This window comes from Dreissena polymorpha, chromosome 3 (genome assembly GCF_020536995.1).
Source record: "Dreissena polymorpha isolate Duluth1 chromosome 3, UMN_Dpol_1.0, whole genome shotgun sequence".
Lineage (NCBI taxonomy): Eukaryota > Metazoa > Mollusca > Bivalvia > Myida > Dreissenidae > Dreissena > Dreissena polymorpha.
Window position 1 is genome coordinate 148,810,966 of NC_068357.1, and position 27,594 is coordinate 148,838,559.

General features: G+C 34.9%; 1 protein-coding gene and 1 long non-coding RNA gene across 5 annotated transcripts; one reads left to right on the forward strand and one right to left on the reverse strand.

Moving 5' to 3' along the window:
- The first annotated feature begins 4,418 nt into the window (after positions 1-4,418).
- LOC127871937 (uncharacterized) lies at positions 4,419-16,182 on the forward strand. 4 transcript variants are annotated; one of them, XM_052415213.1, is made up of 8 exons: positions 4,419-4,583; positions 6,769-6,850; positions 9,599-9,910; positions 10,705-11,031; positions 11,822-12,148; positions 12,943-13,269; positions 13,464-13,580; positions 14,047-16,182. In XM_052415213.1, the coding sequence occupies exons 2-8, from the start codon at positions 6,781-6,783 to the stop codon at positions 14,058-14,060; spliced, it is 1,494 nt and encodes a 497-aa protein (XP_052271173.1). In that variant the 5' UTR covers positions 4,419-4,583; positions 6,769-6,780; the 3' UTR covers positions 14,061-16,182. The 4 variants fall into 4 exon arrangements, with proteins under 4 accessions (XP_052271173.1, XP_052271174.1, XP_052271175.1 ...); XM_052415214.1 differs by having other exon boundaries at positions 11,849-12,148; XM_052415215.1 differs by lacking the exon at positions 11,822-12,148.
- Positions 16,183-18,977: 2,795 nt separating this feature from the next.
- LOC127871953 (uncharacterized) lies at positions 18,978-22,346 on the reverse strand. The gene is made up of 3 exons (XR_008045649.1): positions 22,236-22,346; positions 19,337-19,385; positions 18,978-19,128 (listed from the first exon to the last, which is right to left on the reverse strand). It is a non-coding gene; the product is annotated as an uncharacterized LOC127871953 (long non-coding RNA).
- Between the last annotated feature and the right edge of the window lie 5,248 nt (positions 22,347-27,594).

Consider the following 27,594-nt stretch of genomic DNA (forward strand, 5'->3'; position numbering starts at 1 on the left):
TTATAAACATATTTCAAGATATTGTTATTTTATTTTGCGTTAAGGCGACATTAAAGAAAAAAGAAAATGAAAAAACAACAACAAATATTATTGATCATTCTCGGAAATATACGAAGTTACCAGATATGATATTTCACTGCGCAGATCGTGCGCGCAAATCGAGCATGAAAAGTTCTACGTGAGACAACGTTAACAATATGTAAACCGTTCTTTATCAGGGTAAAGGCCCAGTCTCACTATGATGCCGGCGGAGCCCCGTTGCGTGATCCGGGATCTACCCGGATTAAGCGGGGCTCCATCGGGGACGACCGGCAGAAACCGGGGCACCACAGTATGAAAATGTTTAATACCTCCTGGATGAACCGGGCGTCACCGGGAAGGACCGGCCACGACCGGTGCGGCACCGGGAACAACCGGAACGGCACCGGGAACAACCGGGACGGCATCGTAGCTCCATCGGGGCCTTTACAGACCCCGGCAAGGCTACGGAAAGCCTACGGTGGAGTCCCGTTCGCGGCCGTTAGAGTCCCGGTATAGCTACGGTACCGTTGCTCTGCTGGTACGCCTTCGGCATTCACCGTGGCATTACCGGTGACGACAGGGGTGAAACCGGGGCGTTGCCGTAGCTCTGCCGGGCTCTTATGCCGGTATGGCCCCGGTGAGTGCCGGCGGTGTTACGGTATACCAGAGCTCTGCCGGGACGCTGCCGGCTTTCACTGGGGCTCAACCGGGGCACTACCTGCGACAACCTTCACCGGGATAAACCGTAGCTAGTCCGGGTTGACCGGGACTCTGCCGGGCTGTTGACCGGCTATAACCGGGGCGGCACCGGGAATTAGTGTGACTGCTTAATTTTTTTTCTACAAATCATCCCGGTCGACCGGCGTTAGCAAACCGGGATGAACCGGGGCTCTACCAGCAAAAGTGAGACTTGGGCTTAAGTGGATTTGTTTTTGTATACACATTACAAAGGAAGTATGAGTGTTTTCCTGATCTGTTAACTATGAGATAGAAAGTGATTTATTTGACGCCAACAATAACAGTTTTTTGCGGCCATGTTGTTGTTGTTGTATATCTTCACCGCCTATGCAGACGAACCACTACCAGAGTTGAACAAAAGTTTATCGTTCCCACAACCAGTATCGTCTTGTCCTCCACCGTCTATGTACACTGTAGTAAATACACAAATAATGTCTTTTCTTACAGTTTTTATCTGATCTTCTGCACTCAACCGTTAGGGTCAATCCGTATAAATTCGGACAAACGGAGAAATTCGGACAAAACATCCTAAATGCATTTTACGTCACACTAAATCTAGCCCCAGGCCTTTAGCGCCTACAGCGCTTTGATTCACAAGTGTTGCCATGAAGATCTTTGCAACGCAAACTGCGGTATGAATAATGTGAACAAGTTGTTAGTAGTCTCTTTTGTTATACCGTGAAACTGTTTATTATGATTTATATATTTGTTTATTGATCGACTGATTTGTTAAAAGACTTAATGATATTTTAATCGATTGAGTTTAATTAATTCATTTATATAGTTAACCTCCATCCCTCCGCCAATTCCCTCCCGCACTTTCTCCCTCACTTAATCACTCACCTACTCACGTACACACTCACTTATTAACTAACTCACGTACGCAGGTACATACTCACTTAATTACTCACGCACGCAGCTACACACTCACTCACTCAATCATTATCTCTAACTGACTCGCTTTCTCACTCACACGCTCTCTCGCTTACTTACAAACTCACTTACTCACTTACTCGTTATCTTACTCACTCACTATGTCACTCATATAAACATCCGCACACACCCAACGACACTCATCAGTCCATCCACCCATCCGCCGACTCACTCACTCACTCACTCACTCATTCAACCGTTCGCTAATTTACTCACTCAACCACTCAAATACTCACTCACTCAATCAGTCAGTCAATAACTTGCACCGTCGCTCACTCACTAGCTCACTCTCTCACTTATTTACCAATTAATGTTATTAATGTATTTCTACTTTAAAAAATCATACAACAAAATTTAAATTTGAGATGAGAAGAAAAATGATATTGCACATGTTTTACTTTAGAGTTGAAGTTAATGTATAACCTTTATATACTCAGGTAGTTAACATCCTAATGTATGCGCGTCTAATCCCTGCGTTTGTGGGATATGTTTGAACAACAGTACAGGTTATGCATGCGTGTGCGATTCATCTTACAATGGCCACAACTGCTCTGGTAAATCGTTGTTAAAATACAGCTCTTTTTTCTCTTTGCTTAGTTTATTTTCACACTGTTTTTTTTTCGCACTAACGTCCATTTGTTGTGTTGCTCTTCAACATTTAAATTATATGTTTTATTTATTAAAAGCCAGTTAGCATAGAAGTTCTATAGATAGCTACAATAGCGTCAAACAGGATCTATCGCGCAAAAACACCTTACTGGAAACACTTCTTAAACATTTTAAATAAAGCTAAATTAACTTACATCAACCTGTTTTTATTTATATTTTATTTTAAACGTGGCTAAATGAAATAAGAACAATGGAATAATTTTTTGGTTTCGGTAGATACCGATTTTAACACCCTAATTATTAGATTAACAATACTTTCACGTGTGGCCTTGTGATTGTTATGCTAAAACATTTATTAAAATCGAAAATCTATAGAATCAAATACATTTTCTTTTTATTTAATACTTTTTCAGTTGGTTACATTTCAATAAAGTGACACGGGAAGCACTATAATGTCATGACGTCAAAATACGCCATATTAACATAAACCAGTGCACAGAGCAAATAAATAACAAAATTGCCGTTACAAAATGGCACCTCTTTGTTATTACATCTTTTTATCAAATAATTTGTCTTGTTGAATCTGATTTTATTTTACTAAAAATGATGACTTTAACGTTGATTCCGAGTAAAATGACCTACCTCCTAACATCGACTGATATAACAACTTCATGTTCAACTGATATAACAAATATATCAGCGATATATCAGGCAGATATCAATGTAGCGGAATGATAAAGAATTATAATTTATTTGTGAGAAAGTCCATGACCTTCGCTGACGATTTGTTCATTCGCTGGTTTGAAGATAGTAATACAATATGTAGTAGCTATCTAATTCACTAGTTATTATTACAAGAATGTGATAACGATAACGTACTATATTATTCAAATAGGACGTGTGCGAAGTTTCAAAGTCACAAGTGTAAACGTTTATCAACATATGATCGATTTCATATCAAGTGTATAAATGTTCGGATAAAATAAAATCGATCAACATAAGCTTGTCAAGTCCTGATTCGTGTTTTTATAGATCAATTAGAAAAAATGTAAACTTGTTATAAATATCACAAACAAATAAAAATGACTTGTATACATAACATTATTTGTAAACAAAAGTTAACATAAAGTATCGGCGGTTTCAATGGTTTCTGCCACTATGCATGTAGAGATTGAAATTCAATACTTGATTACATGTTTTGCTTAGTCGTTAAAACACGTCGCTGTCTTGAGAGACGAGGAACACATACTTATGTTATAAATTGGCTCAAACATATTTAGTTTTTGGTGATCATTAACTTATGGTTTCGACGCGTAAGCTGGTTTTATAAGCAAAAACTTGGCAAGGTAAGACCGACAAATCTGCCAGCCGAAACGACACATTGAGTCCATTTGTTTGCGCTTCCGATTGTTGGCGACCTTCACCACGCCCCCCCCCTCCCCCCCCCGCCATCGAACCAGAACAACTACGTCGACAAGTTTATACCAGCCAGCTTGAAACCACGAAACACACATTTCTTGTTCTTTCCCACATGTTTGCGTATTGGCGCCCCTGATTTAACGCATACAGAAGGAAGCAACACATTAAAAATGAATTTCGTTCACGTACGAGAGATAACGCATAACACTTTTGATCCAGAGATCAAACTTATTTTTATATTATGTTCTTGTTATGTATATAGTACTCACTAACCCTGTGATGGGCAATTCAAATCGTTGACATTGCAGGTCGCTGTGGTGTAATGGATATGGTGTCCGCCTAGCGACCGGGAGGTCACGGGTTCGATCCCCACCCTGGGAGCGTTCTTTAGATCTTCCCCAAAGACACCAAGTACTGGTTCTAGGCCCAGGAAACGGACTCGAGAGCGTTTATATAAGCCTTAGGCTTTCGATGCAATCGAGCTAAAATAAATAGGTTTAAACTAAACTAAATCGTTGACAAATATATTAAGAAATCATAACATGTGAGTATTTGTGTGGTCTTCGCTGCTCAATTCACCATTAGTACGTCGTCTAGTAGCTGTTACTACATGTACAGTGTATAGTAGATATCTCATTTCTCAAGTTATATCATATGATCGTGATAATGGCTTCTTAAGTTCACAAGGGATGGTTTTGATTAATCTGATATTAAGTACTTTGCCCAACTCTTTATCTAATAGTACAAGTATGCGATTAACAATTGTGTCTCATTAATTGTATTCTGTTAGATCAGTAGAGTGCATTGACGAAAAATCAAGTTATTTAGTTTGGTTTTGCTGACGATAATTGGAAAATATTCATGTAAGTCTATTTTTTACTACAATGGAAATCTTCATATAAATAAAGTTACGACACATGTTTGACGTTTTGCATAATAATAATGATGATAATAATAATAATATGTTATTATTATTATTTTTATAATTATTTTTGTATTATATTATTATTATTAGTATTCTTATTTTATTATTATTATTAGTAGTAGCAGTAGTAGTAGTAGTAGTAGTAGTAGTAGTATTTGTAGTAGTAGTAGTAGTAGTAGTAGTAGTAGTAGTAGTAGTAGTAGCAGTAGTAGTAGTAGTAGTAGTATAATTATTATTATTATTATTATTATTATTATTATATCGTTTTAAGTATCCATGGTGAGGAATTTGCATCATGGTATGCATCAATCTAAGTATAGACAATGAAATTTTAAGAGCATGATGGATTTGTTATATGAATCATGTTTGAAAAGCAAAAATCCTACGTATATATTATCAATAGAGCGCGCACAAAATTAAATGTTTAGATGTACAAAATGCTAAAAATTCCGAACACAAGTTCAATTGATGTATATCATATACTTATTTTACAGAAAACGATTGAAATATAGTTAATTATACTATGAACATTTTCATTTTCACAACGCTATCAAGATAAGTACTACTTGAACCAAATATAACATTTACAAATAATGAAAAATACCAATAGCAATAAAAACACATATAATTCCTTAAACACAGAATCTCTTGAAAACAAACCTCGTTTGTTCATTTCGTACCTGATGCAACCCAAGACTCAACATTACGTCGTTAAGTGATTGCATAATGAGCGAATGCGATATCAGTGCGTACCTAATGCACGAACTCATCCGCGTTAATATAGTATTTTTTATCGGATGCACGCAAGCTGGTCATCACGTGTCCGAATGAAACCGCCGTTTGTTCCTGCCTTGCTCACCGCGACTCGGCTTGCTGAAACGCACATGCATAATAATAACGTGAGCACTATGAGCGAATGCGCCATCGATGCGTTTCTGCTGCAACACAAGACTCAACATTACGTTGTACGCGATTGTATTATGAGCGAATGCGCTGTAATCGCGTATCAGCTGCTTCACATCACTCGATATTACGTCGTTACGTGATTGCATTATGAGCGCATGCGCTAGCATTGCAAGCAAATAAAGAAAGTCCGGAAACTATGCGGAGAGAAAATCTTGTCCTTATCCACTTTTTTGAACCGTGACGCTTAAATCGAATACCACACACACACACACACACACACACAATTTTAGTGTACAAGTGTCGTTCGTTTCTTAAATTTATTAAAATGATGAGGGGAAAGGTTTTAAAATGTATCAGCATACAAAGAAATAAAGTATATCTATAAACTATTTTTACCTATCAAGTAAGCGATATTTCCCTAAACAAACGACAAAAACAGGGTGTAAAAAACGTAATTATGTTTCATCCACATTACCACAAATAGCTATACTGCCTTAAGCATCTGAAGACTGAAATATGACTACATTGAAGATATGTAAGGGGATAAGGTCTGCTGCATCCACATAACGTAAATCAAACTATTGAAGTATTTTATGAAACACACATTCAAGGAAGTTGTGAGAAACTCTCCCGAAAGAGACATTCATGTCCTTATCCACTATTATTACAACAGTTATAAACATAAAGCCACCATCAATGCTTAGGAACAGGCGCTTAAAAGCATAAGTTGTTTAAACCGATTCGAGGGTGGAGCCAAACCTAACACTTACATCAGAAAAAAAAAACGCTAATCTCAAACAACGTTTATCAAATGCAGACAGAACATGAAAACATGAATGTCACAAGGTGACGCGTGAATCGAATTCTAAACACAATATTTAAGTGTTATAAGACCGTTATTATCAACATTCTATTAAATCAATTAGGTGGGGGGTATGTTTTAAAGTTATTAGCATAAACAAGCATGGTTCATTTATCAAATATACGAAACTATAAAGTTAATGATTTATTTACAGAACATTGTAAAAAAACTAGATGTACGGATTATCGTAAATATGTTTCATCCACGTACCAAAAACTAGCTCTACCCCCTACATCCTTTGACAACTGAAATATGACAACGTTGAAGAAATAACATTTAAAATTAATGCATATATTTTTACACAACTTCTGCATAATTGTCATTCTGTCGGTAAATTTAGTGTTTACTTTTGCAGGAGAACAACGGTATGTCTGCACATACCACGTTGAAGCAACTGCTGGTTGTCTTTGTCCTATCAACAACTCAGGGGCTATCAGGTATGATAAAAACTATTTATGATGATCGTGTTCGAGGAGTTTAAGTCTCAAATGCGACAAAGCTTTAAAAAGGCCGTTTTCAATCGGTCGCTTTGTTGTAATGGATATGGTGTCCGTCTAGTAACCGGGGGCTCACGGATCGATCCCTACTTTCGGAGCGTTCTTTAGAACCCCAAAAATACCAAAAACTTGTTCTAGACCCAGGAAAAAAAAGGACCCGAGAGCGTTTCAATAAGCCTGGGGCTTTTGATAATATCGAGTAAAAATAAACATATTTGAATTAAGACGGTGAACCCAGCTAAAATAGTTTTCATTTTAATATTGTGTTTTATTTTTGTTAGCATCCTGTATTGCGTACAACTAACTGATGTTAACAAGAGAGTGTCTCCTGATAATGTTTCTAGAGTATTATTTCGTGTGCGTCGTAAATAACCTTTTCAAATGTCCCTTAAAGTTCCAAAAAGCTCAAAATACAATATTTTTCGAAGACCCCATTTTTCTTTTATCTTTTTGCCGTATAATTGCCATCACGATCGCTCAACCCATGTTGGTCCATAAATTCATATGTCGAGTCTTGTGATGCAGCAGATACGCAATGATAGCGCATTTGCTCATAATACAATCACGTAACGACGTAATGTCGAGTCCTGTGATGCAGCAGATACGCAATGATAGCGCATTCGCTCATAATACAATCACTTAACGACGTAATGCCGAGTCCTGTGATGCAGCAGATACGCAATGATAGCGCATTCGCTCATAATACAATCACTTAACGACGTAATGTCGAGTCCTGTGATGCAGCAGATACGCAATGATAGCGCATTCGCTTATAATACAATGACGTAACGATTCAATGTCATGTCCAGTGTTGCAGAAGATACGCAATGATAGCCTATTCGCTCATAATACAATCACGTAACGACGTAATGGTGAGTCTTGTGTTGCAGCCGATACGCAATGATAGCGCATTCGCTCATAATACAGTTATTTATTGGAGTGCTTAATTGCTCAATTTATTGTATCGTAAAGTACACGCAAATAGTGTATACAAACGCATACAATTCAAACTGTAGAGAGCACATAGAATCCTTTAACACGGTGTAGATGCATATCGGTGGCCTCTCTGTCAAAATGCTGCCTCTCTGTTTATTCTTGGCTGCCTCTCTGTTATAAACATGAAAAATGGATGATCGTAATTCACAAAACAGATAAGAAAATCTAAAATTAAAACCCGTAAACACATTTTTGCATAAAAAGAGGTGGTCCATGAGTTGAAGCATATATCCAGCTACAGGTTCACAGTATTCCGCAGGTCCAAACACTTATCACAAACTCTATCGAAGATGGAATGATGACGAGGGTGGTGGAACAATCGTGCATACATGCCACTTTGATGACTTTTTAACATAGCTTTTCCGTAATATGTCAAAAATCTTATATCATTGATAACATCTTTATGATCAAAACTTTACGTTCAATGTACGCTATATAGTAATTATCGTAAATTTTACTTAAAAAATGCCTACTTTCCCTTTCGTTGTGGCAAGGAAAGCCTCTCGATCGGCTCACTTTTCTGGCACGGGAAGCCTAGTCGTCGATTAACATTGTTATTTTTGTAAATAAAATGAGTTTAACACTTGTTAAAAGTATTGATAGTAAAAACTTAAATGTCAGAATATTGGATGTAAATATCAAAGGCGAAAGGGGACTTTTAACGTAATTATTTGGACTAACGCTATCGGCTACATATAATCGACGAATAGGCTTCCCGTGCCAGAAAAGTGAGCCAATCGAGAGGCTTTCCGTGCCACAACGAAAGCGAAAGTAGGCATTTTTTAAGCAAAATTGACAAAAATTACTATATAGCGCGCATTGAACGTAAAGTTTTGATCATAAAGATGATATCAATGACATTATATATTTGACATAATATAGAAAAGCTATGTTAACAGTCATCAAAGTGGCATGTATGCACGATTGTTCCACCACCCTCGTCATCATTCCATCTTCGATAGAGTTTGTGATAAGTGTTTGGACTTGCGGAATACTGTGAACCTGTAGCTGGATATATACTTCAACTCATGGACCACCTCTTTTTATGCACAAATGTGCTTACGGGTTTTAATTTTAGATTTTCTTATCTGTTTTGTGAATTACGATCATCCATTTTCATGTTTATAACAGAGAGGTAGCCGAGAATGAACAGAGAGTCAGCATTTTGACAGAGAGGCCACCGATATGCATCTTCACCGTGTTTAAAGCCCCATTAACATTCAAAATCAACGAATATTTCGTAAAATATTTCGTAAAATAATATTAAACCATAAAAAATCAGTGTTCCTTAGGGAAATAGCCAAACTTTCAACGCTAGATGTGGTCTGGTAAGATAGATTTAACATGATACAAATTGCTCATTTTTATTTGTGTTGTGGTACAATATTTTCCATTTTAATTTTCCGCAAGGATATATATTCATACGACACTCACACACTAACATGGTACATTAACATGTGTTGACTATATTATGCCACAAAAAGTAAATCAAAAAGAGCATTTTGTATCTTGTTGAATCTATGTTACCAGACCTCATTCAGCGTTTAAACTTTGGCTATTGCTACAAGGAACACTAATTTTTCGAGGGTTTACTTATTTTTTTATATAAATATTTTACGAACTATTCGTTGATTTTGAGTGTAAATGGGGGTTAAAAAAAACTATTTCATTGCATTTTTTACCATCATTCAGCTGCGCAAGAAGTGACCCTTTATGCAGACACGACAGACGTGTCTGCTGGTCACCCACTACATCTGACCTGTAACCATGACTACTACCACGTCGTCTCGTGGTGGCTAAATGGAGAAATAGCTCTGACAGCGCAAGTAAACGGAGATGAATGCATCAATAGCCCAACGGATCCGGATTATCTGGCCGACTGTACTTGTGAAAACTCAGTGCACACATGTAAACTTGAGCACTTGTCCTGGTCTAACGTTGGTGACCAATGGGCATGCTCTATTGGAAGTATGAAAAGTAACATTCTGACATTAACATTGCCAGGTATTTATGACACCATATTTAGTTATACATTTATATGTGATTTTAAAAACATTTGTTCGTTTACATCTAGCAAGCACAACATATATGTCAATTCATTTTCTGCATATGATTGACAATGACGCAAACATATGTCATACACTCGCAACCCCTTAAACCGGACATTCCCTGTATCATCATGAAAGTCCGGTTTAGAGGGGATTCCGATCTAGACGTGAAGTATTGTAACCAAGTAAATATTGAATATCTAAATGGTTAACGATTGAAACACACATATCTACGAGTTAAAGTTTCTATGATTGTTTTTCATTAAAGCACTTTTAACACCCAAAATCAACGAATAGTTCGAAACATATTTCATAAAATATATGTACCCATAAAAGCTCAGTATTCCTTATAGCAATAGGCGAAATTTAATTTCTAGATGTGGTCTGGTAACACAGACTTAACAAGATACAAAATGCTATTTTTTATTAGTTTGTGGAACAATATATTCAACACATTTTATTGTAACAATTTAGTGTTCATTTGTCATATGAATAAATATCGTTGCGAGAAATTAAAATGCAATATATTGTACTACAAAAATAAATAAATCAAGCATTTTGTATCTTGTTAATTCTATGTTACGAGAACACGTCTAGCGTTGTTATTTAGGCTTTTGCTATAAGGGACATTGATGTTTTTTGGGTTAACTGTATTTTACGATATGTTTTAAGAAATATTCGTTGATTTTGAGTTTTAACGGGGCTTTAAATAATAATTACAATTTTATTGCAATTTTCCCCATCATTCAGCTCCCAAATCGGTGACCCTATATGCAGACACGACAGACGTGTCAGCTGGTCACTCACCACATCTGACTTGTCACCATGACAAGTACCCAATCGTCTCGTGGTGGCATAATGGAGAAAAAGCTATGAGCGCGAAAGTAAACGGAGGAGACTGCCTGAATATCCCAACGAATCCAGCTTATCTGACCGACTGTACGTGTACATACACAGTGCACACATGTACACTTAGCAACTTGAACAGGTCTAACGTTGGTGACCAATGGGTGTGCTTTATTAGCGAGTGGGATGGTACTGTTATAAAAAGTAACATTCTGACATTAACATTACCAGGTATTTATGACACCATATTTAGTTATTCATTTATACATGTGGCACTAAAACATTTGTTCGTTTACATCAGCAAGCACAGCATATATGTCAATGCCTTTTCTGCATATAATTGACACTGACGCAAAGTCATGTCATACATTCGAAACCTCTTAAACCGGACATCCCCTGTATAATCATGAAAGTCCTGTTTAGAGGGGATTCATATTTAGACTTGAAGTATTGTAACCAAGTATGTTGAGTCTCTGAATAGTTAACTATTGAAACACACATATAATGAGTTAAAACGTCTTTGATATTATTTCATTTAAGTCCCATTAACACTTATATTCAACAAATATTTCGTAAATTATTTCCTAAGGTAAAGTTAACACATACAACCTCCGTATTACTTATAGCAAAAGACACACTTTCATTGCTACATGTGGTCTGGTAACATAGATTTAACAATATATAAAAAGCTCTTATTTTATTTGCTTGTGGTATAATATGTTCAGCACTTATTCATGTACCAATTTGGTGTTCTTGTGTCGTATGAATATATATTGTTTCGGGAAATTAAAAGGGAATATATTGTACTACAAAAAATATAAAAAGCATCGTGTATCTTGTTGAATCTATGTAACCAGAGCACATCTAGCGTTGACATTTTGGCTATTGCTATAAGAAACACTGATTTGTATGGGTTAACTGTATTTGACCTATTTTGTTTACGTAATATTCGTGGATTTTGAGTGTTAATGGGGCTTTAAAAAATAATTACAATTTTATTGCATTTTTTACCATCATTCAGCTCCTAAATCGGTGAACCTATCTGCAGACACGACAGACGTGTCAGCGGGTCAATCACTACATCTGACTTGTCAACATGAAAACTACACAATCGTCTCGTGGTGGCTTAATGGAGAAATAGCTCTGAGCGCGCACATAAACGGAACAGCCTGCCTGAATATCCCAACGAATCCAGCTTATCTGACCGACTGTACATGTAAATACACAGTGCACACATGTACACTTAGGAACTTGTCCTGGTCCAACGTTGGTGACCAATGGGCATGCTCTATTAGCGATTGGAATGGTACTGTTATCAAAAGTAACATTCTAACATTAACATTGCCAGGTATTTATGACACTATATTTAGTTATTCATTTATACATATGACACGTAAAACGTTTGTTCGTTTACATCTAGCAAGCACAGCATATATGTATATGCCTGTTCTGCATATAATTGACACTGACGCAAAGTTATATCATACATTCGAAACCTCTTAAACCGGACATCCACTGTATCATAATGAAAGTCCTGTTTAGGGTTAACCCTAACCCTAACCCCTGGGATTCCGGTTCAGACGTGAAGTATTGTAACCAAGTATATGTTGAGTCTCTGAATGATTGAAACACACATATATACGAGTTAAAGTTTCTATGATTGTATTTCATTAAATCCACATTAACACTCAAAATCAATGAATAGTTCGTAAAATATTTCATAAAATATATGTACTTATAAAAGCTCAGTATTCCTTATAGCTATAGACGAAATTTTATTGCTAAATGTGTCTGGTAACACAGACTTAACAAGATACAAAATGCTATTTTGTATTAGTTTGTGGTTAAATATATTCAACACATTTTATTGTTACAATTTTGTGTTCATTAGTCATATGCATAAATATCGTTGCCAGAAATTTGAATATACTACAAAACAATAAAATTATTTTGTATCTTGCTATTCTATGTGACAAGAACACATCTAGCGTTCAAATTTTGGCTATTGCTATAAGGGACACTGATGTTATATGGGTCAACTGTATTTTACGAAATTTTTAAAGAAATATTCGTTTGTTTGTTTAGTGTTAACGGGGCTTTAAAAATATAGACATGATTATCGCAATTTTTTCCATCATTCAGCTCCCAAATCGGTGACCCTATATGCAGACACGACAGACGTGTCAGCTGGTCACTCACCTCATCTAACTTGTCGCCATGACAATAACCCAATCGTCTCGTGGTGGCATAATGGAGAAATAGCTCTGAGCGCGCAAGTAAACGGAGGAGACTGTCTGAATATCCCAACGAATCCAGCTTATCTGACCGACTGTACGTGTACATACAAAGTGCACACATGCACACTTAGGAACTTGAACAGGTCTAACGTTGGTGACCAATGGGCGTGCTCTATTAAAGCTTCGGATGGTGATGTTATTAAAAGCAACATTCTGACATTAGAATTGCCAGGTATGTACGACACCATATTTAGCTATTTTATTTGTCAATTCATTTTCTGCACATGATTCGCATAAAATAGAAATGATAACTTTTAAACAATCGCTCCAAAGCGATTTATGTATGTAGTTTTCCCTTTCTTTAAAAGATTTTTTAATGCATTTATAAACATTACATAGTAAATCCAAATAATATTTTATTTTAAGAATTGCCAAGAGGAAATAGTGCCCAAATAGCAGTGATTGCTGGTTCGGTTGGTGGTGCTGTTGGTGGACTTATAATCATCGTTGGTGTGGTCATCATATGCAAGCGTAGAAAAAACTGTACATATCTCTCACATTCTCAGTTTGTTGTACACTATGAGTGTTTCTGGCAGTATGCTTGTTATACATGTCTTATTATATCTCAATAAAACTTGGATTATAAGAACTTACGTAAAATGCATGATACATAATCAACAGTACGTTGATTATGTTCGTTGATATTTATTTTTCAAAGCCGCATTAACACTCAAAGTAAACGAATTCTTCGTAAACTATTTCGTAAAATAAAGTTTACCCAACAAATCAGTGTCCCTTATAGCAATGGCCAATATTTAAAATCTAGATGTTGTCTGGTAACATAGATTTAACGAGATACATAATGCATATAATTTCCCGCAACGATATCTTTGCATACGAAACACGAACACTAACATGGTAAAAATACATGTGCTGAATATATTGTACCACAAAACATAAAAAAGAGTATTTTGTATCTTAATCAATATCAATAATATTTATTTTTAAGATATTCCAATGTGAAGTCGGGGCCCTGCAGCCATGTCAACAAAATCAACAAAATTGATGACAGACGAACTACAGCGTATTAGCCGATAGCAACTATTTTATGTTAAAGCCCCATTAATATCCAAAATCAACGGAAATTTCGTAAAGTATTTCGTAAAATAAAGTTACACAATAAAACAATCAATGCTCCTTATAGCAAAATTTCAAAGCCAGATATGTTTTGGTGACATAGATGTTTGTAGATACAAAATGCTTGTTTTATATTTTTCGTGTCACAATAAATGTCATTTTAATTTCCCAAACTGATATCTATTTATACGACACATGCACACTGAAAAGGTACCACTTCTTCTTCACTTCTTTATATGAATAGATATATTTGCGGGAAATAAAAAACCGTGTATTTTATATCTATAAACATCTATGTTACCAGTCCACATCTGGCGTTGAAATTTCGGCAATTGCTATATGAAACACTGATTTTCAATTTTTTAACTTTATTTTACGAAATATTGTACGCAATTTTTGTTGATTTTAAGTAGTAATGAGGCATCAAGCTTGTTAAACAAATTAAGTAAATATGTGTTCATCAAAGCAGTTGTGAAAATAAAGGAATTACAGTTTAATCCGTTTAATACATTTCCGTCGCCATATACTCCCATGTGAGTGTGCCGCTACTGTGGTTTATGCCAAATCAAAACGTGTGTTAGGAGATATACGTTTTTTGTGTAGTTATTATTTGTGTAATGTCCTCATGAATTGATGTTCTTAATTAATGTGATTCTCCATTTACTTCAGGCTAACACAATACAACCCCCCCCCCCCCAAAAATAAAATAATAAAATAAGATATATATCCAACAAAAAACGTTAAAATGCGGACTGAAAGCGTGAAATTTGTGTGAGTTAGGTCAATTAAATATTGAAATAATTAACCATCATTTTGGAAATGCAGTAACATTCAAGAAGTATGGACAAAACTGCGAATTTTTCTGAAAGACGTGAACATTGAAATAAAATGAATAAAATAAATGGCCTTTTTTGGCATTATCGACAAAAAGTATACAATAATGTTCTGAACTGTATACTAATTTTTAATGAAAATGTTTATATTTAACATGAACATTAAAAAGTGCATCTACAATTTTAATATATTTATTAATTAGCTTTATATAAAAATACAGACAAAAGCAGAAATTGCCCTTTTAAAAAACAAATATGAAACAAATAATAAAAAATGCATCCACTTCATACAATATTTCTCAACCAACAGAACTTGGAATATTCTTTTTAAGTACATATTAAATTGTATAAAGGTGCCCATGCTCTCAACAATTGGAACTTGTTTATGTTTTAAACGTAAACCTGTGTGTGTGACAGCGAGTGTGAATCCGCCTGATTGCATGCATAGTGTTTGCCTCTCATATAAAATGATTTTTTCTGACAATATATCGTGTATATGTGTGTGAACTATTATAAATGCTTGCAGTTTATTTTTATTTTGTTTACAATTATTTAAAACTCAAAACAATTCCATATGATTCCTCATGATGTGTGCCATACATGTTATATATTGTTTCACCAATGTTGTATGTATGCAAATGAAACTGGTGTCTTTGTAAATGTCAAACATGGTAAAATACATGAGAAAAATGGTATGTGTTTCCATGAAAAGAACTGTATATCTACAGAGAACGTATCACTCATAAGAAACAAGCATCATGGATTGGAATATTCCAAACGGCACCTGAAATGTTCATATGGACTTTGTGTGGCCAGTGATTAAGGATTAAAGGCACTGATCATTTTATTGAACATACAATTGGGTACAGATTTGTGCTTACAGTTACACTTACTATATATGCTAATACAATACATTTACTTATTTGATTTAAAACTGGAGAAGTTATTGTTTTAATATCGCACTTTAATATTACCACATATGAAGCGGAAGAGGTTAAATCAACCGCTAAGAAGTAGTAACGATAATACCTATAAATCGTATTCATAAACAGATTGACTAAAGAAATAATATGCTAATTTAACTGTAATCAATTACTCAAAATTATATAACGTATTGTTAAGTATTGTTTATTAGAATGGCTTTGTTCGGTATAATTAAATGAAAATGTAACATACGTTTGTCGTTTGTATTAATAATCTGGATCAATAAAATGAGAGTTTGGACCATATCATATTTAATACATCGAAATTTTGACGTGTGCTAAAGGAATCGGTCTTTCTAGCAATACGTGTTCAATATGTACTAGCAGTTGTGTTTTGAATGCTACTGGTCAGACATGCATCATGAGGTATCAACATCTACCCATGGGTTGGTGACAAAATGCATTTATATAACAGTATAAATATGCAAAAAAAATGTTGGAGTTAAATTGTTCAAATTGGTCATATGTTGCATTGTCACTCCTGTTGGATATGGAATTATTTTTTTCTCCTCAAACTGCCATTTTTATAATATGATTTTTGTCCATATTATATGGCTAGCAACGGGTCTGTGTTAACAGAAAGAACAACATTTTGCTCGGTAGCATGTGTGACATGTACAGATGGATTGATTCCCTCTGCTGACAGTCTTTCAACTAGTTACAGCAGTGTTATTTGGAATACTACTGGTCAGACTAGAATGCACAAAGGTGCGTTCTTTATGTAAAGACACGTCCTAATAACCTTCGTTTGTCAAGCAAACAATCATTGTCAACAGCTTTAAACTGCTAATTTGGCTTATGGATAGATATCAAAAATATGTTAGCTTTTCTTTAAGTTTATGATTGAAGAGGTTGATTGAGTAGCACAACACAAACGTGGTCATTTTAGCTGATGTAGAAATATAAAGCGTATACTGTGTGTATCGAAGTTGGCGAAAAATTAAGATCGTACCTTCCGTCATTGGTATGATCACGGTAGTTGTTTTATCAAACTATAAGTAACGCTTGTCGACTATTACGCTTGTGCGTGCGAATGTTTAATGTTCAAAAACCAACAACATGATACTTCATAATAGTCATACGTTAGATATATAGCGGTTGGCAAGCATAGACCTTCGAACATACCTATTATTGCAATGCATAGCTGCTCCTTTGAACAGTAAACCATATTAATATAAATTACATGCTCGTTTCAACAGTACAAAGAGAAGTACTCACAGTTTTATGTTCGCCTTAAAAATAATTATTCTAAAATAATGCACTATTACAGACTGTGGATCACTAGCTTCTCCAGACAACGCTTTATGTGTATGGCCAGAAACAATATGTTCAATCGTTTTCGGTACACATTTTTTGTATTTAGAAATATAGTATTAGTATCGGCTTTTGGTCTGCAATGCAGCATGGTGATTGGTATGTCCTCGTGGGCTTGTTTACAGTATTTCCGTGGTTAATCGGTGACTTAGTATTGTTTTAAAGCAACTTGCTCATTCTAAAATGTTCTGTTGCTTCTAAGATTATCAGTGTTCTCTGAAAAGAATGCGGGCGCACTTCTTAAGGGTAACGTGTGCTTTATAGAATCTCATCATCATATGCATGTTTTTCAGATCTGTTTAAAATAATTACAGTCAAAGTTGGAATTCATTGTTGTCTCTTTCTCGCAATTCAACGATGTACTTCATTGTATGAAAATGTATTGAGTATACTGTTATAATGACACGATATTTTATGACAGACCGCAAAGTGAGTTAAATTAATAATTGCAATCTCTTTAAATATGGTCATACCGACACAACAGTCGAATTACACTGACATATTGATATGTTAGTAGCGGTCTATTGTTGCAATTTTTTGAACACAAAATGTTACGGATACGAAATTAATATAATTGATTGCAAAGTAAATGTCTTTCTGTAAGTATGTGTAGTTAATAGGTGTTGGAAATGTGAGTGAATGATACAGTTTTAACAATGCTATCTGTTTACACAAGGTGTTGCAAGATAAAATACGCTTTGAATAACTTTGAAAGGTGAAGACAATAGATATATGTAGATAGGCGAAGATAAGTGTTGATATCAATTGGTCGTTTAGAGAGATCGTGCGTAAGCAATAAAAACAAATACGCACTGAATAACACTAAACTAAGCTGTAAAAAATTCATAGTTTTGTGATTATCAGATAGATAACTGTTAGTTAATTGTCACCTGAAATAATTTAACAATTGAACAGTAGTTCGTGTAAGTTAACATACGCGTGCGATTTAAATTGCGGTGTACTTAAACGGCTCACTAATAAGGCATTTTTAAATTGTAAAGCATTTTAATACTGTAAGTTTGGAATCATCCAAAAATAATAATGTTGTATTTGTTTTGCTTGCTCCGCACTGTTCAAGCATTGAATGCACTCGTGGGATGTTATTTAATACCGGTGGCAAGTTTTACTATATTCGCCTAAATGTTGATTCTTCGGTAGCTTTATTGTCAATGTGAATTATATAAATAATTATATTTTATATAATAACCTTTGCTGTTATCCTCATTGACCCCGTGCTGTTGTCTAGAGGACACAACTTTGGATTTGGAAGACGCTAATAAGACTGGTGTTTGTGTGTTTGTTGGCATATTTACCAAAATTAAGTAATATTAGACGAACAATTAAAACAATGCCTGTATGTTTACGACGATTTGTAATATAATATCGGTTTGTATATTATTTGTAATACATACTATACAACACTGTACTGGTCATGAGCATGTTCATATTGCTATGAGTTTATATCAACTAAGGAGCGTTGTTATTAAAGTCATGTGTGTAGACATACAACATAATATTTCATGAACACCAACGTCGTACCCAAATACATAACAAAATGTCAAGATGGCTCTTTCATAATTTTATTTATTAACATGGCCATTAGCTTGTAAAATGCTATGATATATAAACTGCCAAACATTTAATGAAGATGGAATTACATTATTATGCCAGTAACTACACATTCAATGGAATACATGAACATAATAACTTTATTTATGGCATTTGTTGAACTGATCAACGTGCGTTTCTCTAAACAAGGTGGTGTCCTGTATGACTTGTCACTGTCAGTGTGTTGGTCAAAACATACTATTCACTCGTCATGACCTGAAATGACAAATAAGCAATAACATATTTAAAATCCTGACACGATATTCATGGTGTAAAATAAACAATGTATACGGTGGCAACATAACGAGATATCACGCGTACTATCACCGACTTACATGGAATCGCTCGTTAAACCGTTAAATATTCGTCACGGTTCGACATGTCTAATTTCGTATTTAAGATCGTGCATTGGCCGATCACTTACCAGATGAGAAACTGCGTCGCACTGCATGCTGTTGCAGATTAACTCTTGGCTGGAATCAATTAATATGTGTCAATAAAGAACGTCATAAGTGACTCATTCAGATGTTGCATTATATATATTTTATAAGGGTTAATTTTACTCGGAAGTGCTTAAACCTTTAACAGTTAGTTTAGCTTAGGTCATGCTTTCTTTGAACATCAATACAAAAATGCTTTTTAAATCGTTGACCATGTATAAGCATTGCTTTGATTGACTTTTGAATTTTTATAATCGCAAAGTTCGTAAGGTAAACTATATGTTAAAATTTAAAGCAATACACCGACATAAAATGACAAATTTGATTGATGACTGAAGATTTTCATCAGCAGGTGTGGATATTTCTCATCGAAAATGGCATGTCGTTAGAAATAGAGCCATGTGTTATTAAATTTATGTAAATGTCAATCAAAAGATGTTACAGGCTTTTTAATGGGTGTGTATTATTGAACACAGCTAGCGAACCAACACAAACTGTTAAATTGCCCCCTTGACGCCAGACGTCGATATGTAATAAATTAATACTAACATGAAATTATATACCTTGAGCGAAGCCAGTTGTATACACATTGGCATTGTTTTAAACAATTGTGTATATGACCACTATACACATTAAAATACTGTGTATTCATTGGTTGAAGAGAAAACAGATTGTTTAAGTTATTTTGATACATATGTCTATATAAATAATGGTAAACCGGGTTGTGGAAAGGTTTTATATAAGGTGTAATGTGCTGTTTCATACCTAATATTAAACATTGAGGTATAGTGGTTTCACATACAAAAATGGTTAAGTCATTGTGCTATACAACCCGGTATATCGTTTTACTGCTACCAATGCGTATTGAGTATTCAAATAAAAAAAACGTATTCGCAATTAGCGCTTTCGGTTTCCTTTCATACTTGTGGCCAGTCTACTTACTGGTGTTAAAACAAGCACTCTTCCGGCTTCGGTCATTTTACTACATGCAATCTTATCTTAACATGAAACATTTCGTGATTTGTTTCTTTGAAAAATATGTTGAAAAAGTATAAACTAAATGGAAAATTACAACGGTATAGTGTTACGCGATCCGTATATCAGTCTCGTTAATCGTGGCTGCATCTCTCATGCGATACGACTTGACAAAACACACTCGACTGAAATCTCAGAAACAGTACTACCAGAATGATCTACAGTATCATTGTGAACCCAGCATCATAGTTAAATCAAAGCGGTGAAGGCACTGAAGTTGTTCGCTATTGCATAATTTAAGACGCAACTCAATCTTCAAAATTAATCACCACAAGCCATTCTTTACGCACGGGTCGAGATGTGTGTGCACTTTTTATCATCCTATTTATTTTATAAAGATAACTTAGACAACATAACAACAACATGGCCCTTTTTTGACGTTCAGAAAGCATAGAAAGTATTATGAAAATGGTAACGAGAACTGAATATAAAGACAATTTGCAATCACCATTATATTAAATGAATAATGTTGGAATATCGAATACGTATCTTACTAAGAATATAATTTCTTTACGGAAATTCGCTGTACAAAACTTTTTATTTTTGACACCATATACACATTCTAAATATACAATAAGATAATTGATGAAAATAAATAAAAAATAAATCTGCGAACAATACTTTTTACTCACGAATTAGGTAGTCATAAAGACAGCCCTGTCGACTCGTACTTTGTTGTTTATGCATTACTTGTTACCCTAGCAGTTCACACGGTGACAACAACTCTGACCTAAACATGGGTATAGAACACTTATGAGCTTTTTCGGCGTAGCTGTTTTAACCAGCTTTTCACCTTAAATGACTTTTACATAACGCCAGCAGACACGCATAAATATATTCGAATATTTCATAGGCTGATTCGAGATAAAACCTCTGAACTTTGGCAACAACACCGTGTCTGTGCTCAGCGCAAAGCATGTATCACTATTCAGTGTAAGGAATTACAGACTACTCTCTGTATGTTCAAACGACACAAATTGTGGCCCAGTTACAATTACGCGTTAAAATCCATTTCGCAGAATTCCAGGGTCAGTACTCGTTCACTAAATCGTCCGGGGAATATATAATTAACTATCGATAAACACAGTTATGCTTTCAAGATGAGAAAACAAACAAATAGTATAGTGTCACGATAAGAGGAAAATCGTTTAATTATCCAACCACAAATGTTTGCCGTACTCGGTCAGCACGTCTGGAAATCGTTCCTAAACGCCTGGATAGGCTGCCCTTATTTACAAGTTTGCTATTTTGATTTCAATTTTGTATCGAAAAGCATATTGCTAAAATGTGCCATTTACAATTCGCAATGAGATTTTTAATGATCCATGTCATGCGAAAATGGGTCTTATTCCATATGCGCCCATTATATGTATAGCCAACTCTGCCTGCTCATCTCTCAGTCTGGTCAGGAGATACATAATGAGGCCATAACACAATGGGTGATTTTATGGCGAACAGCATTGCCTCTGACCAGACTGCGCAAATGCACAAGTTGGGCTTAAGATACGCTGGCCAAAACGCATTAGACCCATTTTCGCATGGCGCGGCTATTAAAGTGTGATTTAAATGTAAGTATTTAAGTATGCGTGTTAAGGCTGATACATGCACAACTTCATATCAAACGGAGCAATTCCTGCAAGTTTAAATGTTGTGGCTTGGCAAGTGTAGACGAACGTCTTCGGACAAATTAATTTCTATGGACAGACTGATAGACAGGCAGACGGATAGACATAATGGCGTATACCCCCCTTTACTTCGGGGTATAACACACAATAAGAGTAGACCTAACCTCACATTTTGCTCGGATTTTATTACAGTAAATACAATTAATTTAACATCAAAACATACCAGAGCAAGCGAGTCTTCAGTGAAGCTCGTTGACACAAAGGTCTTGTTCGTAGACATAAACGACTGACTGTGTTTCTTGCGCTTTTGTTTTTGCAAAGCATTGCGTATCTGCAGAACAAGTAAGTACTTATGTCAAATTAAAGTATCGTTTAAGTCACGGTATGTCTTTTTCTTAAGTACAATACAGTGCATCGAATGTGATGCAAATCGGCTTTGTGCAGAACGTTTGCGTATAATAAGAATATGCAGCAAATAATTTAGAATAAGCCTAAAGCGGATACCATTTAACAAAATTATTCTATACCTGTACGTTCAGGACACAGTGGAAAATAAATATCACTAGTCCCTGAAAGCAAATCATGAATGTTCATCGAATGCCACAGTTATTGTTTTTACGTAATTTTAGTGAAGAAGTAAATACACATACGAGAAATGTCCGTTATTAAACACAATTGTTTTTGATATATTGGAATAACACACGTCCATGTGCGTCACAAGGAAAGAAACACATAGAAACATCAATAAGCACTTATTATTAAAAGCACGCGACACATTGCCTTTAATATTCATATACAGGCGATTGCAATTCCTGTTTACAACTAATCATATGTAATGTCTTATATAGGTATGTCCGCCAACACAGTACGTAATACGTATTTCAGTGCGTAAGATTCCATACCTGTAAGCTGTTGCACATTGCAAACACGTACTGTACCCAAGCAATGCTTTCGTTCACGTAAAAGAGACCAATTACCCACGTGCAGCCCATCAGCGGCAGTAGTAGGCACAGACAGCGAACCCCAGCTCTACAGCAACATAAACATAATATCCTTTGGAACTACATGTTTACGATAACTTGTACAGATGGAGAAGATTTATTAACGGATATTTAAAAAAAAAAACAAGAACCCATAATGCACGTTTTGGAATGTTCCGATTAACATGCAATCTAACGCACAGGAGCTATATGCTATAATAGAGACAATGAGTTCAACTTCGCTGTAAAACTAGACCACCTCTACTGTTAACCATGTAACTCGAATAAGTTTTAACGAATCACATACACCGGTTGTTTTCGAAAGCTAATACAATAATATATCAAGAAAATTAACATCAGTACCATTGATCCAGCAGTATTTTGATACAAGCCCTTAGAAGTTGACACTCACGGTACAATTTTTGGTCGGAAACAAGTGTGTCCAAATTAGCTTCAATTTCCAATCATTTCAAACAGCAGAAAAAAAGATTACATGACTGTTCGTCATTTAAACGGTTATTTCTCGTTCAATAAACATTAATGAATCGATAACAATACATTTTGTAGTCATTCACACATCAAAAGTGATTTTCACTCCGATTTGTAAATAAACAACGAAGAGGTTTAATTTTTGAAGGAAGAATGGGAATCCTCTGACGTCATTCAATAAAGCAATGTGTTCGCATGCGTTTGTTGCGGGTCTTGTTATTGGTTGGGCGGAATTTCCCGAGGATCTCCGTAAAAGGTGAGTGAGAAATTGATGAAAACCGACTAAACGTATTTTGTGTTTACAAAATCTGTGACGTAATCAAAGGGTTTCCCAGAGTCAAAATATAACTTTTCTGTTTAGATTTTGTACTCGCGGATCGAAAGACGCGATAAAATGGTGTTTACCATAAATTTTCTATAACGATATGTATTGTAACCGATTTAAAAAATGTTTAATTTGCATACAGGTGCTGTTAATCTACCGTTTAATGACTTGACTATTGAGTTCTAGCTATTTTAAGTGATCGACATTGAAAATCTCTAAGTGGATACACTTGTTTGGAAATGGGTCAGCTTTTGAGGGCTGGTATCGAAATGCTGCCGGACCAATTGTACTGATGTTAATTGTTCCTGATAAATTATTGTATAAGCTTTCGAAAAAAACTAGTGCGTAGTTGATTCGTTAAAAAGTGTTCGAGTAACATGGTTTACATTAAAGATGGTCTAGATTTACGGCAAAGGAAGTTGAACTCCTTGTCTCTATTATAGCTTATGTATAAAGAAATATGGGCTTCCCTCCTTTGATCTAACGTATGAAATATTTATGTTCATCTCATAGTATTGAATAATTACCAAACATTGAGGTCAAAAAGCGACTATACTATAAATTAAGTAATGCGCACTTTGATCTCTCCTATCTTGACTCTTCGGATAATGACTTCGCACGAAACATTGCGTTGATCACCAAAATGAGTACAACAAAGTTCACCTGAAATCTCCATACACTTTATTATTCAAATACTAGTGTGTTTTGTTTTTATATACTATTTTATTATAAAAATATGATTGAACAATAATTTTAATCAGAACTTTGCAATTATGTGTTCGCTGTTCATATAAAATATTAATTTAATATCATGCCATATATTAAAAGCAATATTTACACAATTCAGGACTAAATATGTTGAATGCGCAATGGTATCTAAGCATTCTAACTGTATCAAATTTCAAGACACTTTATAATAAGCAAAGTGGTTTATTCAGAACAAAATCAGAACTGTTCTATATGGAATGAGTGATGTATTGGACGTCATCATTGATGACGTTCATTCGAACGAATGATAAAGGGGGCTAAGTTTCGTTAAGTTGAGGCATATAGCCGCGATTTGAGTTTCTTGAAAACTGGCCCAGCACGTTTGCTGAAATTTGACGTGTATATGGACAAGAATGCGATCTACCTGTTGGCGTAGGCGTTATACCTGGCAAAAATCAAGTTTTCGAGTATTTTGTGTTTAAATACTTTTATGGGAAAGGGCACGCGCACAGATAAACATTGTGACGTCACTTCACAAACAGCGTTAGACATCCGCCATCTTGTAACGCGACAAAGAAACTCAGTGTTATTAATTCAATAAACACAGAAAATATGATTGTGTTTAATTATCATTAATACAAATGTCTATATTTTGTGCAGCGGATGTTTATTCAGACGGATACGACAGAATTACGTAAGTATCATTGTGTACTTTACAGTAGATTTTACTACGGAAGAAATTTATTATATCTCACTCAGTCACTGACAAAATGAGCTTGACACATAAACAACAACCGGATCAGATTTACATCCACATAATATTGTGCGAATCCGATGCAATTCAAATTACTAATGTTTGATAACGTTTGATGAATTCGTTATATCAATATGCATTAACTTTCAAGGGGAATAATTATAATTGAAATGTGCGATTCAATGACAGTGTTATATTGGGATAATTAGTCGTTTAGCCGTAACAGATAAGTATTTAGTAGGTTGTGTTTCATTTTCAACATAGTTTTACCGTTTTTTCCTTAAAGTAAAACAGTTCAGTCGTCATTATTTCTTGAATTTTAAATATTGAAATACATGTCGGATATTTCATATTTTCGGACGTTGCTACGTAAGCTAGTTGTCAACATAATTATTAAGATACATATTTACCTTTTACCATACAGTTGTGCAGCTGTTGTCTACTTAATGACGCGCTGTTTAATGTCTATAGTGTTTTTCTGCCCGTGATGATAATAAGTCTTTAAATCAACAAACCCCAGCAATGTCAATGTTCTGTCAACATTAGAAAAATATTAGCTTAAGAAACTTCAGCGTACAATTTATATGGTATTGACATACCTGTACTCTGAAGCCAACTCTGTATCGAAAGTCAACCAGAGTAGTAACATATTTATGTCACACTATAAATCAAAGAATACTCATTTTCTTGGATACATTTCTACATATATTGGTGAATGAATATAAATTACTGCATCGAGGAATATTTTAAGGTTTAAATGTTTCAAATGCATCTAACAATAGATGAAAATAACTCTCATCAGTCTGAAATTCACAATTTTGAAGCCATTGTCGCTTTGTCCAAGACTAGTTTTCATTTGGATACTGTCGGATCATCCTTGACATCTTTTGCTGATATTGTAAACATTACCTTTGTTTTCTGAAATCTATTATTTGTGATTAACAACATACGTCTGGTGGATTATAAAACTGATTTTAGTGTGAATCGGGTAGTTTTAAATATTTACTTTGAGTTTGTATTTACACTACAATTTGTTAACAAAACAAGCCAGAATATTCTAAAATACCGGGAAATGTCATTCTGAATTTGAAAACACTTGAGCACATGGTATACAAATATACAAATACAAATTTTATTTTAAATCAGTTTGTACATTACAAGTATAACATTAGCGATGTATCGCTATTGACCGACATATGGTATGTTACTAAAAGTAGAAATACTGTGAAATCTCGGGAGATTCGCATTTCAAGAAAGTCTGTCACATCGCTGTTTTTCTCGATATGAAAGAGCAGAATAGATAAATTTTAAATGTTTAAGATAGTATTTTGTGAAAGAATGTATTGGTTAAATGTGAAAAATGTCAATCTTTCCAATCAAGTGATTGATTTGGGCCAATAACTGCATTTAAAACCTGTTTTGGACCGGTCTTTGTTAACTGTCAACTTTTCGGGATTTTCTGGTTGACTTTCCTAATGGGGTTGGTCCATAACTATTAAGTCGCGCCTGTCAAAAATCATAAGCGACATTTAAAGTTATGGTAACCAGAATTAGAAAAATATGTACAACTGATCAATATCAATCATGACAGACTGATGTATCAGGTTAGTGCAGTGATTTTTCATCCAGATTCTCACAAAGGTGATCCCGGTTGATTTCTCCACAATTGAATATATGTCAGTACACAAATAAATTATACAGCAGGTAATGACAATCGATAAATGTCTAAGTTTTAATTTAATTGTTTGCACAAATTTGGACACTCTTTGTGTCTGGGATCTGTTGGGTTAAATGACCTTTACAACAAAACATACATCTCTGAATCTGCGATACATTACAGTTAAAGTTTAAGACATGTAAAATACCAGTATTCAGATCTGAAAATATCCCAAAAAAACTCGTATGGTATGCAATACATAAATCTTGTGACGTATTTTCATTTAAAATCTTGAATTTAATGACGACTTGAATGTAATGACGACAAGTCGGACATGCAGTTGTTAAATATTTTAATACGTATATCGTGTGACATAATTTCATTTAAACTCTAGATTTTAACGACATTAGTCTGACGCGTTATTTTATTTAGCAGTAAAAAAAATATTAAGTAGACTATCAAAAGAATACAAAAAGTGTACTTGTAAATAAAGCTCCTTCATTCTGTATAAAGATTGTACGTTACAGCAGAGCTCTAGATAACTTTTCTGAGTAATTGGGTTAATACCCACTTCTTTTGAGTTCAATTGGGTATTTTCATATTCAATTGGGTACAAAAAAGTCGGTACCCATTTCTTAAATTGACAATTGGGTACTTTTGTTTTAAAAT